Source organism: Scatophagus argus, chromosome 10 (assembly GCF_020382885.2).
Source record: "Scatophagus argus isolate fScaArg1 chromosome 10, fScaArg1.pri, whole genome shotgun sequence".
In the NCBI taxonomy this organism is placed as follows: domain Eukaryota; kingdom Metazoa; phylum Chordata; class Actinopteri; family Scatophagidae; genus Scatophagus; species Scatophagus argus.
In genome coordinates this window covers 2,808,586-2,822,500 of record NC_058502.1, presented here as the reverse complement: position 1 = coordinate 2,822,500, position 13,915 = coordinate 2,808,586, and the positions used below count along the sequence as shown (strand labels likewise).

Below are 13,915 nucleotides of genomic sequence, written 5' to 3'. Positions count from 1 at the left end.
ACACACACTAATGAGCGGCTTCTTTTGAAAAACCCACAGACAGATTCCATTTGTGACACAAGAACAATTCTATAAGACTTTCTAATCTTAATATTTTAAGTCACACAAAGCAAAATTTTAAACTGTCTTTTAAACCAAAAATTTTCAACCAAATGGGTTCATTAATTGCAGCTACACTTAATAATCACTTTTATTGTGACAATAGGGTTTTCAGGGTTTTTTAGATTTTTTTTCATTTTCATTTTCATTTTTTCATTGCTGTAATTGCTCCATCAATTGTCAGCAATTTTTGGATTCTTGTCATTGTTATGTTGTGAACTGAAAATCTAGTGATGATCTTAAATGTGCTTTTATTGTTAGTGAGGGACAATTTTATCGTATTGTTTATTTGACACACTTTTTCTGTTTCGTTTAACATGCCTTAACTATGCCAGCAATGGAATGAGTTTTTTTTATTTTACCAGTTTGGTTTGTAATAATTTTGTTTTTTACCTCAGCTAATACTTTACTACAAAATAAACCAGTGATAACCATTTTTGCATATTGTTAATAATAATTTACAGTGTCTATAAAATAATGCATCAGAATGAAAAGTTAAGGACTGTTTTAAGACATCTGAGTTTGGCTTTTGTAAATCGTCACTAATCGAAACACTTCCTGGTGTGATAACTGAGGCTCTGTTATTTGTTGGACAGCTTTATATGGCTTCAAACAGTCTGTTCAGCAGCACCAGCCCATTGCTGTACTGGGGTGAGTCTCCTTCTCCGTGTGTGTGTGTGTGTGTGTGTGTGTGTGTGTGTGTGTGTGTGTGTGTGTGTGTGTCTTACATCATGCTCTGTAGCTCTGGAATGAAACTGGTCCTGGAAACTGGACGGTCTTTAGAACTGGAGGCGGTGGAGCCAGCCATGGCACTGCTCATAACCACATCCACCTGTCCGCACCACCAAAACACAGAAAGAAAGCTGCACTAGACTGGGAGGCCAAAATCATAACTTAAGGAGCATTTTAGCTTGCAGTCACACCACATTCATATTCTGCATTACAAGAGTCGTCCTTAATAATCAGATGTAGAAGTCGATTACTGTCAGTCAGTCAATCAACATTTGTCTTCTGGAGACAGTGTCCTCCCCACATAACACCTGACAACAAAAAGGCTGCACAACCTGTAAACCTGTCAACAATGATGCTGCTTCGACATCAAACCTCATGAAGTCATCGGGTTTTAAATCATGTTGTTTTTGTCGATGTTGTGTACCTGCTCTTTGCTCTCACTGGTTGTTTTAATGTTTAATGTGAAGCGTACGACTCAGTGTGGTCAGTAAAATTCATGTTTATTAGCTTGCTAAATGCAGCGATAAAACATTCATTCATGAAGGTTATGATCTGTTTTCATCACACTTCAACCGGAATTTATTACATGACTGCAGTTTTAGTTAGCTAGTTAGTTCAGTTAGCTAGTTTTAGCCTGTTTCTGCCTAATACACTGACACAATGGATGACAGTGCTGACCACACACAGAGAAAATGGTCACTGCCAACAAAAGGTAATCACTGTTCTAAATGTATTGTGTGATGTACACTTTGGGATCATCCAAGCTATACAAAACTAGTCAGCCATGTAGTTACACAACAGGAGATGTGAGCCAGCAGCTTAAAATAACAACATAGCAGAACAGATTCGAGGCAAATGAACACACGCGGTCCAAACACAGAGATTTGGCACTGACACAGACACAATTACAGAGAGGACAGGTGCTGTGACCGCAGTAACGTCCCCTCCGGCAGTAAAATCTGAATGATAATACGTCGCAGCTCTCTCCTATTCAAACACTGCGGTGAACAAAACACAATGCAAAAAAGAGTAAAAAGAAGACGGAGGGAAGAACGAGGAGAGGACGAACAAAGAACCAGAGAGACGGAGAGAGAAGGGGATCATTTAAAATTCTCACCAAACTCTCTGAAAACGCCGTGTGTCGTTGACACTTTTTCCGTTTGGTCGTTTTTGGCGCGATTTGATGACGTAATTCAAGCGAGGAGTCGCAAGCTTTTGGTAGTTGTAGTTTTTTTTAACGTTTCTAGTTAAAACACCCTCTCGATCGCGATTATCAAATACTTACAGTTTTACCTGTTAATTAAATGCTAAGTGGCTGAGGGAGGCGAAAGACAGCATGAGATGACCGAGTAATTTGTCAAATACCGTTGCTTTAGCCACTATAATTAGTGGAGGATATAAAGAAAAGAAAGGTTGCTTTTGTTGGTTACTTATCATAACCCCAGACTATATGAGTATAGGTACAGCCCTCTAAGAGCTGTCGCTACTGGGTTTATCTCTTTCTATCTGTCTGTTGATCCCTCGCAGATCCTGTGGTGAAGCGTCGGCCGTCACCAACAAACAATAGCCGCCAACTGGACAATCAGGAGGTGAGGTCCCTCCAGCAGCACAGCACAGCTCCATCCAGAGGCCTGGTGCAGACCGACAGCCCCAACTTCCTCTGCAGCAGTTTGCCACAGCACTGGAGGTGTAACAAGACCCTACCAAGAGCCTTCACCGTGAGAAATCATCCATGATCCGTCTGTCCATCTGTCTGTCTGTCCCTGTCACTGGCTGGCTAGCTACAGTTTATTACGTCAAAGGTCACAAAATGTCTGTGGGAAAATTTAACCTGAGTTTAGCCTTCAAGGGTGACCATTTCCTCAGATTATATAAATCCCTTATACTACAGTAAAGGACCAGCCCTAACCTTTCTCCGTCTTCCAGGTTGTTGCCCTGGGAAATGATGTGCCAGACGGCGTCGTTGTCACTCTGATGGCTGGCAATGAAGACAACTGTAACGCTGAGCTACGCAATGCCACAGCAACCATGAAGCAAGGCTACGCTCACTTTAATGACCTCCGTTTCATAGGTCGCAGCGGGAGAGGTAGACGAATAATTTACTGAGGGACAAGTCACACTGAAAAAGACAGTAGGCTGTCATCTTCACCTCACCCTCCCCCTGACTTCCACATTTTTCTCACCTTCACACAGGAATTAGGCATTTTGTCCTGTCATCTACCATCCAATATGGTGGGTGTTGGTTTGTGACTTGTCCTACTCAATCAGCTATCAGTCACGAACCACCAGTACTAACCCATCAAATGACCATTATTCAAGTAAAGTTTATTCATGTGAACCAAGCTTGTCTCAGAGGACCTTGCAGTCAGTCTTTACTCTGTCCTCATGCCTTTGATTCAGCTCCTACAAAAACCATAGGCAGTAAGGGAAGCAGCATGCTGAACTTGAATTTGGTCATCCCATGTAACTACATTAATAATTTGCCTGCATATTGTGTATGTGTGCATCATTATTCAGGCAAGAGTTTCACACTTTCCATCAACGTGCTGACGTCACCCCCTCAGATCGCCACCCTACACAAAGCCATCAAAGTGACTGTGGATGGACAGCGGCTGCCAAGACGTTAGTACACACCAGAGAGAATCACATCTGTTTATGTATTTTATTAAACTTTTTAAAAGTCAGAATGACTTTGTTCTTCTCTGCCTCTCAGGACCAAGGCAGAAGGAGGCCAAGTCGGGAGCATTCAGGCCGTCCAGCAGCAGCACCGCATCATCAGGTGTGACAGAAGAGATGTTGTTGAATTCTTATCTTTCAAAATCAGGCGAAAGTAGAAATGTGAGCGCCCCACAAGACATATATACAGTATTTAACATTCACAAATACAAATGTGCAACATTGTCTATGTGCACAATGTCTCAATATGTTTCAACCTTTGTTATTTGAGCCAGTTATTTTGTTTTTAAGAAAATCTTGCCAACTGAAAATACTTCATGAAGTACCTATACTATAGTTTAATTTTTTTTAATATAAATCATTTATTTAAAATGAAAGAAAACTTAAAAAAATGGAAGAACTAATCATGTTATTTGATTAATAAAAATCCAAACCACGTGCTAACTTTTACCCAGAACATTAGCACGTCACATTCTCTTCAGTTGGAGCAGTTTGTTCAGTTACCATAAAGACTGTTTGTGTGGACGAGTTGATGTTGTCTCTCTCCAGATTGTAGATCTTTTTCCTCCTCTCTGTGGACCAATGAGCCATCATTTCTGGGCCAGGTGACCTCTTTGAGTTCCTCCTTCACTCCAAGTCCCAGAATGCACCACCTGTCTGCCTTCTCCTACCCCACACAGCCCACACCATACAGCTCGTACCTGTCTTCCCCTCCTCCCCCGCCTCCTCTCAGCCACAGTGGTCCATTCCAGCCAAGCAGCTTCTACTACGGACTAAACCAACCGCTCCAAACCTCGGGGGAGGACCGCAACAGCATCTCAGCGGTGACCAATTATATTGAAGGGGCGTGTCTTTCTGTGCGAGGAGAGGAGCCCGTCTGGAGGCCATATTGATGGTTGAATGTGTTTAAATCTGCTTAAAATCAAATATTTTGTGAGTTTGAGGAATTTTTTCAGCCAGCCACCCACCCAAAACAGAACAGGATTCTTTAAACTCAAACTGTTTGTCAGTAGCTGTAACTTCTGTGTGCTGTTCTCAGTCTTTACATTGTTATGAAAAATGTTTATGTGTTACGTTATTGATTTTATTATTATATGCATACATCGGGTTAACTGAATCACCTAATGAAACTCAGTCTCCCAGCTTCTATTTAAGTCTTTCAGGATTTGACAGTTAATTTCCTAAAGTTTTTATTAGATCAACAAGTGTATGAAAATCAGCATTTCACAACCCGAATACACAAATATAATATCTCATTAACAATGAAAGAATTTACCCTGAATCAACCATGTCAGTGTGACAGCTTCTAAATACAGATTAGACAAAGTCAATCAGTGAACAGTATTTGGAATTTTCCTCACTGATTCATAGTGACTTAAATAGTATAATACATTTTAAATACAGTACTTAAATAACGAAAAAATTTACTACATAAAAACTGTCAAAATTACGTATATACTACACAGTACACAGAAAGCAGTAACATCCCGAGTGACATGATGTTTTCAGTATGACAAAAATCCAACCAGATATCAAACTGCTGTTGAGAGAAACATGGATTCATATGTGATGTGCTGAAATTAAAAAAGTTCTGTGTATGTACCAGCTTGATGATAAAAACTGTGGTGATGTGAAACTGAACATATGAGGTGTTCATCCTCTCTGTAGTTCAAGGCTGCTGATTGGCTGGCACAGGTGTGTTTGTTGTGACCTCAGGTTTCCATGGTGAAGGTCTTCTGTTGGAACAGGTAAAAGGTACGTCTAAGTACTGCTCACAGTAGGGAGGTAAAGAGTCACAGACAGTCAGCTTTGCATGTTTTCAACACCCGACTTTTTACTGCAGACCGCTTTTCGATTTTTCTCTGACAGAAACATTTTATTTCATTTCTTAATGCTGAGTTAATTAACTTGCGAGACTCATTTGAGGAGGGTCATCCATCACAGTAAATGTTCAGGCAGCTTTGTTTACTATCAACAAAGTTGTGTTATCATCTGATGATGATGAAAGTCAAACTGTCTGTTTTTGTTTTTAGAAAGTCTAATTGATTAAATGTGTGTTTGTAATTTTGCAGTCGTTTGAACTACTCCAAGTAAACTACAAGTAAAATGGTGTGAATGTGTTCCTCTTTCAGTAATGACTAACCTCATTACAATATAAGACTACACAGCAGGTTAGTCTTGACTCTCCACCTGTAAAGCGTTGAGTTCAGCCACTCTCCTGCTCCACTCCTCTTCTGTCATTTCTTCTTCTTCTTCTCCTTCGTTAGCATCCATTTCTACCTGATGTTCTCCTGAAATGCAAACGATCATGTGATGAGGATTAAAACACCAGCTGAAGGAAAAAGAAGGGGAAACATAACTTCGCTCCAATCCAGAGGTCATTATTACGATATCTTTTTTGCTGAATGTGAACTCGGCAGTGAGTGTATGTGTGTGTGTGTGTGTGTGTGTGTGTGTGTGTGTGTACACATCCTCACCGGTGCAGGTCAGAGCAGTGCAGACCCAGTTCCCACAGGCACACACACACTTGTTACACTCCATCCGAGTTTCAGCTCCGTCCTCGAACACTTCGTCCTCCAGGGCGCACTCTGCCCGCACGTAAGAAAACACACGTGTAAATGGAAGGAAAAGCACCTGTTCACTTCAAACACACTGCGATGTGGTTGGTTTTTGTGCTGGACTTTAGTGTGTGTCCTCACTTCTCTCGTACGGATGGTAGGTGGACGTCAGGCAGTTGGTGAACTCGGTTAAACTCAGCTTCCAGTCTGCGTTTTCATCTGACAGCTCTATCAAAGCGTCAACACACAGAGACCTGAGGGACACCGAATGAGTGGGTGACGTCAACGCAGGAGTCCACATTTAATTATAAACTGTGAACTTTTGTTTGTGTGAAAAGAATTTGGTCCAAAAACCAGGACGGATACTGATTTATTTACCCAACATCAATTACCCAACACATCAATTATACAATAATCCCACAATATAACATTTTTAAAGTTTAAAGTTTTAAACATACATTAAACATAATATACATTCTGCATTTTGGTACTTTGGGTTTGATAAAAGTACTAAAAGCTAATGCTTTTGCACTAACTATGCCTGATTCTGTGAACTCAGTATGTAAAGTACCTCTGGATTATCTTCTCCTCCAACGTCAGCATTATTGGTACGTATGTGTGTGTGTGTGTGTGTGTGTGTGTACCTCAATAGCAAGTTAGTCTCGGGAGTATCAGAGTATGTGAGGTTGAGGGCTGTCTCATTGTGTTTCAAGAATTTCAGGAACTCTTTGGAATCAAGCTCTGAGTCCCCGTCGTCATACATCTGGAACACACAAACACATTTTGAATATGTCACTGAGTTGTGCTCACATGGCTCGAGTACAACTAAATTTATGACTAAAATGACTTTAAAATCAGCAGTATTTATAGGTACCTCTAGTGGCTTTGAATTAGGTTGGTGGTTAGTCAAACTACACTGAAACAGAAAGTGTTGAGTGCGAGAGGAGGTGAAAAGTTTTGACCTTGAAGTACATTTGCAGGAGTCCATTGGCGGAGGATGCGTTTGAGGACAGCTTGTTAGATTCAACCTCCTCCTGAATCCACTGGATCACCCCCTCTCTCAGCCAGTCACGATCAGACAGGAAACACACGACTACGCATACAAACACAGAAACACACAAAGATGAGTCAGACAACAAAGTTCTGTTGAGGAAACATCCTTAAGGAAAAGTCATAAAGTGATCATCTAAATTTAACATCCAGTTTTCTAATTCTGTCATAAGCTGCAGACTTACTGGGGCTCACGTCTGCCTTTGCTGGTTTCTCTGCAAATGGGAACACATGGACAGTCACAAGTCAAGTCTGTACAGATCTCATTTCATTTTTCACTTTTCAAGTGTTTCTGTGCTGGACGCAGGTTATAACTCAAGTTGGACCACAATGTTCTTACTGCATGTGGCCTTTGTATAGGGTGTGTGTGTGTATGTGCATACGTGTTTGTGTATGTGTGTGTGTGCGTGCGTGAGTATGTGCATACTTGCGTGTGTGTGCGTACGTGCATGTGTGTGTGCGTGCATGTGTATGTGCATGCGTGTGTGCATGCATGTGTGCGTGTGTGCGTGTGTGCATGCGTATGTGTGTGTGCACTGACCCACACAGTGTCCTCTGTGCTCCGGGTGTATCTTGCTCTGGGTCAGGCAGGCGTCTCTGTGCAGCTCACAGTGATTCCTGTAGGATCTGCCGTTACTGCCACACACCCAGTGCTCTGTCACATCACACTGCTGCAGAGCAAGACGAGAATCAACACCAGCTTTGTGAAACTGACCTGCAGAGGCAGAGTTACGACAGCACTGCGTTGTCTCGCGACGGGTCAAACATCACTGAACATGACCCGACTTCTGACACATTTTCTATAAACCTACTGTGGATAAACAGTGTGTGTTTGTGGATGTATTCATACAGCTAGCAGCTCTGTGAGGCTGGATATTGTTATGCTGATGCTTTGAGCTAAATGCTAACAGTTTCATTCACAGTAAATACAAATTATTCAACTAACTAACTGTACCTGCAAACAGCGGCAGACTGGTTCTCCTCGGTCAGTCGATACACACTCTCGACCTGCGCCGCAGGACGTCCTGGCACACACCGACTGATCCTAAGATGCGTGTTCACACACACACACACATGTATCACGTTTAATGTAGTAAAGAATAAAAAGAAATGAGAAGTGCGTGTGAGTACGAGCATTTCAGGCTCCAGATGGTGACCTTTCAACTCCCCCTGGGAGACACACACGCCATTTTGAATGACAATGACTCCCATTCACCCACCCACCCAACTACACACACACAAACATCTACACACACACACACTTTATTCTAACTGACAGCTGGACAGCGATACAGCTCATTTCGTTCTGAACACTCCTTCAAACAGATAATCGTGTTACTTTGTGCGTGTGGCGAATGTGGCAAAACTTGGAATTTCTGTATTAGTCTGATGAGACACAACTCTTATTTTTTAAGACAAAATTTTCATGCTTTCATTGGATAGCTGCAGTTAGAGGAGAGGAGGGTGGAGACTGACGATGCCAGCCTGCAGCTCAGAGTCAGCGTCTTAACCCCATCATCACATTTCAAACAGCTTTGAAAAGCCACAAACACAGACAGAAATGTTCTTCCAAACTGATTAACACACATGTGCACACACTGCAGTACACTATGAGCTTCAGCGCAACATTAGAAATTCAACACACACACACACCCTGAGTGTAGTCTCCATAAATGCACAAAAATCAAAGTGGACAAAAAATTCACTTTCCAAATATTTTATGATTTCTTTGTTAAATGTCTTCACTCTCAGATTCTAAAACTCAAATTTTTTCACACAAAGATGTTCAGATACACACACACACACACACACACACACACAACAGATACATCTGTTGCCTCCAGCTGACATCTGCTACACTGCAAACCTGCTGTTAACAATGTTAACTGCGTGTGTGTGTGCTGCTGACCGCAGCAAAACACGCGCACATACACACACACACACACACACACACACACAGCAGTGGTGTGTTGGTGTAATTACGAGTTCATGTCCGACCCTGTGTTGGTTGTACAACAACGTTTTGAATCTTTTCTCCTCTCAGTCTTTCTCTTTCCTCTCCACAATCTCACATTTCATTCATTTTAATAATTCTTTTATAAATCTGCGTCCTTCTGTGTCTCATTCTGTCTGATTTCACTCCTCCATCAGTTCTTTCTGTTGCCTTCTTCACTGTTTTTGTTCCTCCAACTGTTCTCTTTTCTCTTCACTCATCGTGTAATTAATCCTTTACTCCTAACACATAAGGTCCTAAGATGTATTGAAAATGTTTCATATGTTCACAATTTTCTACTTTATTTTTGTATTTCACCATGCTGGCAGGACTGACAGAAAATCATCTTAATGCAAAGTAACCACCACAGTTTTGGTTGTATACCAGCATGATGGACTGACCAATCACCTGACAGAATGACAATAACAATGAATCATAATGAAATGTCTCTCTGAACATCACATAAAAACTGAGGGTACATAACTTTATTTGTCACATGTAGACGAGATATTTTGAGCTCAACAAAGAAAAGTTTTGTTGATCAATCAATCAATCAATCAATCAATCAATCAATCAATGTCTCTCCTTTGATTTTGATTTGCATTTTTGACCAAAAGGTGATCAAACAGCTGCAGAGGAAACAAACCAAAACACAGCTGCTGCTAATGACAGGTATGTCTAATCACAGACATACCTGAGAACCTGCTCACTGCGTGTGCGTGCGTGTCTGTGCGTGTGTGTGTGCAGTTTGTATGTTTCTTCAAAAACATTATCAAACAAAAGTGAAAGTTTTCAGAGGAAAATCTATTTAAACTTTCACCTTCACATGCTGACACCTTCCTAAAATGTGTTTTTTTTTCTTAAACATCTACAAAGGTCAAATGCAACATACACATTAATGCAGCAGTAAAATGAATCCCAAACATCAGATATTTTCCTAAAACACTGAGCAAATGGCACTGACATTTTACTGCACAATGAATATTTTTACTTTCAATACTTTCACACTTTAATGTTAGCAAGTAAGAATGCAGGACTTTTACTTGGGTATTTTCACATTGTGGTATTTGTACTGTATGTCAAGTATTAATTAAAGTTTAAGTATGTCAAGTATTAAATAAAGTATAAGTATTTTACCTTGACCAGAGGAGAAGAGCTAACAGCAGGAGGGGAGAGGAGCAACGGCAGCAGGAGTACAGAGATGGTCAACATCTGGAGAGGAGAGAAGAGCTTTTCAAAGTCCCTTTATTCAATCATTACAAGGAGACAGACATCAGTGTTAACAAACTAAAGAAGAGGGAAGAACTAAACCGAGAAAATATTTTCTTTCAAAAATAACAAAGGAGAGGAGAGGAGAGGAGGAGACAATAGGCTTGTTAGTTAACCGTTAAATCATCCCAATATTTGGCAAACACAATTTAACAGTTGTATAACTGCTCATGTTACTCATTTGACCATTATTACTGAGACTATACTACTAATACTACTATTACTGCTGCAGCTGGCGTTATGAATACTACTGCTACTCCTAACAGTGATGACATTAAAGCAGCCATACCGTGCCAGTCAAAACCAACCAGTCAGTATCCTTCAGCCACTCCACAGTATCTGATCAGCAGTCAGTCAGCAATGAAAAAGTAATCAGTCAGGCGCTAAATACATATCCAAATATCCAAATATATCCAGTACTCAGATGAGTTATATATGGAGCCAACCAGCAGTGCAGCCATCTGCTTTGCACTGCACTCAAACAAAGTGTGAGCTGCAAAAAGAAAGAGGAGGAGGAGGAAGAGCAGGAGGAGGGATGCTGGGAGGGAAAGGAGACCAGCTGTCCAGAGTGACACAGCCACCACCCCCACCACCTCCACCACCTCCACCACCTCCACCCCTGTGCAGCTGAAACAAACACATAAGCCATCCTCTTGAAGAATGATAAGTCAAAGGCACGCGACCGGCTGACGTGTTCAGACAACGTTACACAGCCGGGAGGAGCTGACAAACAAAAAGACATCAGTTAAGGACCTCTCAACATTTTTCTGCATGTTTAAACTGCTGTGCATGACAGATCTAAAAATAAATGTGTTGTTTCACAGATTATCGAGGGAGAGTCAACTTCTACATCTTTCTCTGAAATTTTATTCAGCTGTGTGCTTCTGGACACCCGTCAGTTTCAAGCGAGGCTGTAGTCTCTGTGATTCTTCAGGTATTTTATCACCCGCAGGCTCTGTGGAGGGTGAACTTCACTCCTGACTCTGTCACCTCATGGTTCCTTACAGCAGTGATTCCTAACCAAAGGTATTTGTACCCAGCAGTTAACCTGAACACCTGAACAACATTTAACGTAACTTAGACTGCACAGTTTGCTAGCAAACAGAGACAGAAATAGCAAAGCATTATGAATAAATACTTACTTTGAAAGCACTGGATAAATGACTGAAATACTGAAAAGCAATACAGATAGTTAGCAAAAAGTTAAAGATATAATATGTGGTATGTCTGCAATAAAATGGCTCAAAGCAACTACATCTTTGTGATGCGCTTTGTTGAGTTGTGGACTTACATTAATCCACAAGTTCCCAACAACGAGTCAAATCCAAATAAACATAAATACACCTGCGAACATTTCAGAGTGGGCTCAGGCAGTCAAGGTGATTGTGTGTGAAAACAGCAGCTCCCAAGATCCCAGTACTGCACTGTGGTATCTCATGGAGTCTTCTGTTTTCAGTGTTTTGATGGAGCGGTTGAAATTATACTGTGTGGGTTAAAAGTAATGAGAGTTTTAAAAAGAAAAACAGCTCAAAGTAATGGTTAGATGTCCAAACATTCAGAGTTTGGACAAAAAAAAAAAAATGAAACAATGTCCTCCCTCACTGGTATTAAATAACAACCAGTTTAATATCAATTCAAAATTTAGAACATGACTGAGCTTCATTTAGCCACTATTTGCTGCCATCTAGTGAAAGATAAGAATCCAGCACTTGAAACTGATGCTTACCTAAATTTTTTTTCCTAAGGTCAGTAATTAATATTAAGCTCAAACAAGAACATCTTGTTTTGCTCTAACTGTGTGTTAAAACCACGGATGGGTCTTACCTGTTTGTATCAATTGCATTAGCAGCTGTAGAGCAGCAGGGGGCGCCAAACATCAAGTGAAAATGATTATCTTTTTATAATCTTTTCTCAGGGCTCATTTAATTCCCTTTTCTCTGCCATCCACTAACTCTCTCCACACGCTCACTTGTATTAATCAAATCACCACGGTGGCATACAGTGTGCAGTCTTTACACGCGTGTTTTACAGCACATCTGCTCTATTTAGCACCACTCAGCTGGTGGCAAAAGGCATTAATAAGAGCAGAGATAGAAAAGCATTGCACCCATTGCACTGCATGTACCTGCTCAGTATTCTGCATATCCTCATAATCCTCCTTCATCCGCGTCCCTCCAGCGCAGTTAGTTATTCCACTATTTAATTATAAACAAACTGTCAAAGATCAATACTTTTGCCTCCTTTTTTTCATTTTCCTCACTGTAGGTTCTTTGTGTAAGCCAATCAATATTCCCTCTTTTGGCCCTTGGGGGGAGGTTAAAAACGATCTATAAGGGAATTCAACTCAAACAGCAGGAATAACAACAAGCCTGGCCAGTTTCCCACAGGCTAACACTGAGGTTTATCACCACTGTTTGCTGTCTTTCAGAGGTTTAAAACTAGTAGATTTGTACACAGCTTGTTCCCATCAGGCCTTTTAAACTGGAAATGTTGCAAAACAAATAGACAAGAGTTAAATGACTGTTACTCACATGCATTAAGACAGGAACAGCAACAAAGATGAATATGTCGAGCTACAGATGACAGAAGAGAGGCTCTCACTGTGTCATGTCTCATTATCCCGACACTTGTGACACCACACTCTTACAAACAATTAATTTTCTACTTCATAACCCAGTTAGATAATGAATATTGATGTGGAAAGGGTGCATATCTCCATATCCTTGACCTTGTCATTTATCTCTCCTTGTAAGGCAAAGCAGAACCCAGATCAGTATTCCCATCACAAGACATTTGATAAATACTCTCCCTAATTTAGAGGCAAGGCAGATGGTCTTGTTGCTGGCAAAAGAGCTGCGAAATTAGGGCAAAGAAAGAAGTGTATGTCAGCATCAGCATCAGCAGCAGCAGCAGCAAGGTGCACAGTGGAGAGCAGGAGAGGAGTGCTGTGTGTCCCAGGAGGGGCGTACAAAGGAAACGCCAGCCTGCAATAAACCAGCTGTTTCCTCCAGAAGTGGCCGGCTGCCAGAATACCTGCTGTCGTCAGATAACTCAGAATCAGAAGTAAGAATCAGCTGGAGTTTTTGAGGTAAGTGAAAAGTGATTCAAAACTCTAAGTGGCAAAGTGACTTAAAAGAATTTGGATGGCTTCTCAAGTGGACGTAAAACAGCTAAATAATGTAGATTATTGTTGCATGTATATGTAACAAACCAAGTCAATCCAACCAAATCCCCAGAATGAATGTCGTAATTTTACATTTCTTTACAGAATTTGCAGTTTTCACTTTTATGGTGCTATCACATTGTGCTTATGATCTGGTTAGGCTTAGGTACAAAAAAATGCTTGGTTAAGGTTGGGAAAAGAACAAATATTTGGTTGTGTCAACACAAACACAGCTGGAAAATCTCCTGCCGTATTCTTCAAGCTCACTGAAATGCAGCAGATTGTTGAGATGGTCTTGAGCAGTCGTCCCCTCCACATCCTGCTCAGAAGTTCAGCTCACATACACGCAATCAGAACACGACATGAACGAAGACG

At 41.0% G+C, this 13,915-nt stretch overlaps 3 protein-coding genes across 4 annotated transcripts in view; 1 reads left to right on the top strand and 2 right to left on the bottom strand.

Moving 5' to 3' along the window:
• The window catches only part of supt3h (SPT3 homolog, SAGA and STAGA complex component), a 10,262-nt gene extending 8,170 nt beyond the window's left edge, over positions 1-2,092 (bottom strand). Inside the window, exons 1-2 of the mRNA XM_046401868.1 lie at positions 1,949-2,092; positions 828-931 (exon numbers count right to left, since the gene is read on the bottom strand). Coding sequence (XP_046257824.1) covers positions 828-919 — 92 coding nt within the window. The 5' untranslated portion in view covers positions 920-931; positions 1,949-2,092. The remainder of the gene's footprint in view (positions 1-827; positions 932-1,948) is intronic.
• A 259-nt stretch (positions 2,093-2,351) lies between these two features.
• On the top strand, positions 2,352-4,611 carry runx2a (RUNX family transcription factor 2a; the record flags this gene model as incomplete). The annotated part of the gene is made up of 5 exons (XM_046402535.1): positions 2,352-2,549; positions 2,758-2,917; positions 3,349-3,453; positions 3,545-3,610; positions 4,057-4,611. Coding segments are annotated over 5 exons (873 nt in total), but the record flags the coding sequence as incomplete, so codon positions are not given.
• A 69-nt stretch (positions 4,612-4,680) lies between these two features.
• LOC124065936 (follistatin-related protein 1-like) lies at positions 4,681-10,921 on the bottom strand. 2 transcript variants are annotated; one of them, XM_046401869.1, is made up of 11 exons: positions 10,667-10,921; positions 10,246-10,320; positions 8,071-8,160; positions 7,657-7,786; positions 7,301-7,330; positions 7,028-7,158; positions 6,710-6,828; positions 6,207-6,319; positions 5,985-6,095; positions 5,698-5,798; positions 4,681-5,243 (listed from the first exon to the last, which is right to left on the bottom strand). In XM_046401869.1, exons 2-11 carry the CDS (start codon positions 10,318-10,320, stop codon positions 5,220-5,222), a joined length of 924 nt encoding a protein of 307 aa, XP_046257825.1. In that variant the 5' UTR covers positions 10,667-10,921; the 3' UTR covers positions 4,681-5,219. The 2 variants fall into 2 exon arrangements, with proteins under 2 accessions (XP_046257825.1, XP_046257826.1); XM_046401870.1 differs by having other exon boundaries at positions 5,651-5,798; positions 10,667-10,919.
• Between the last annotated feature and the right edge of the window lie 2,994 nt (positions 10,922-13,915).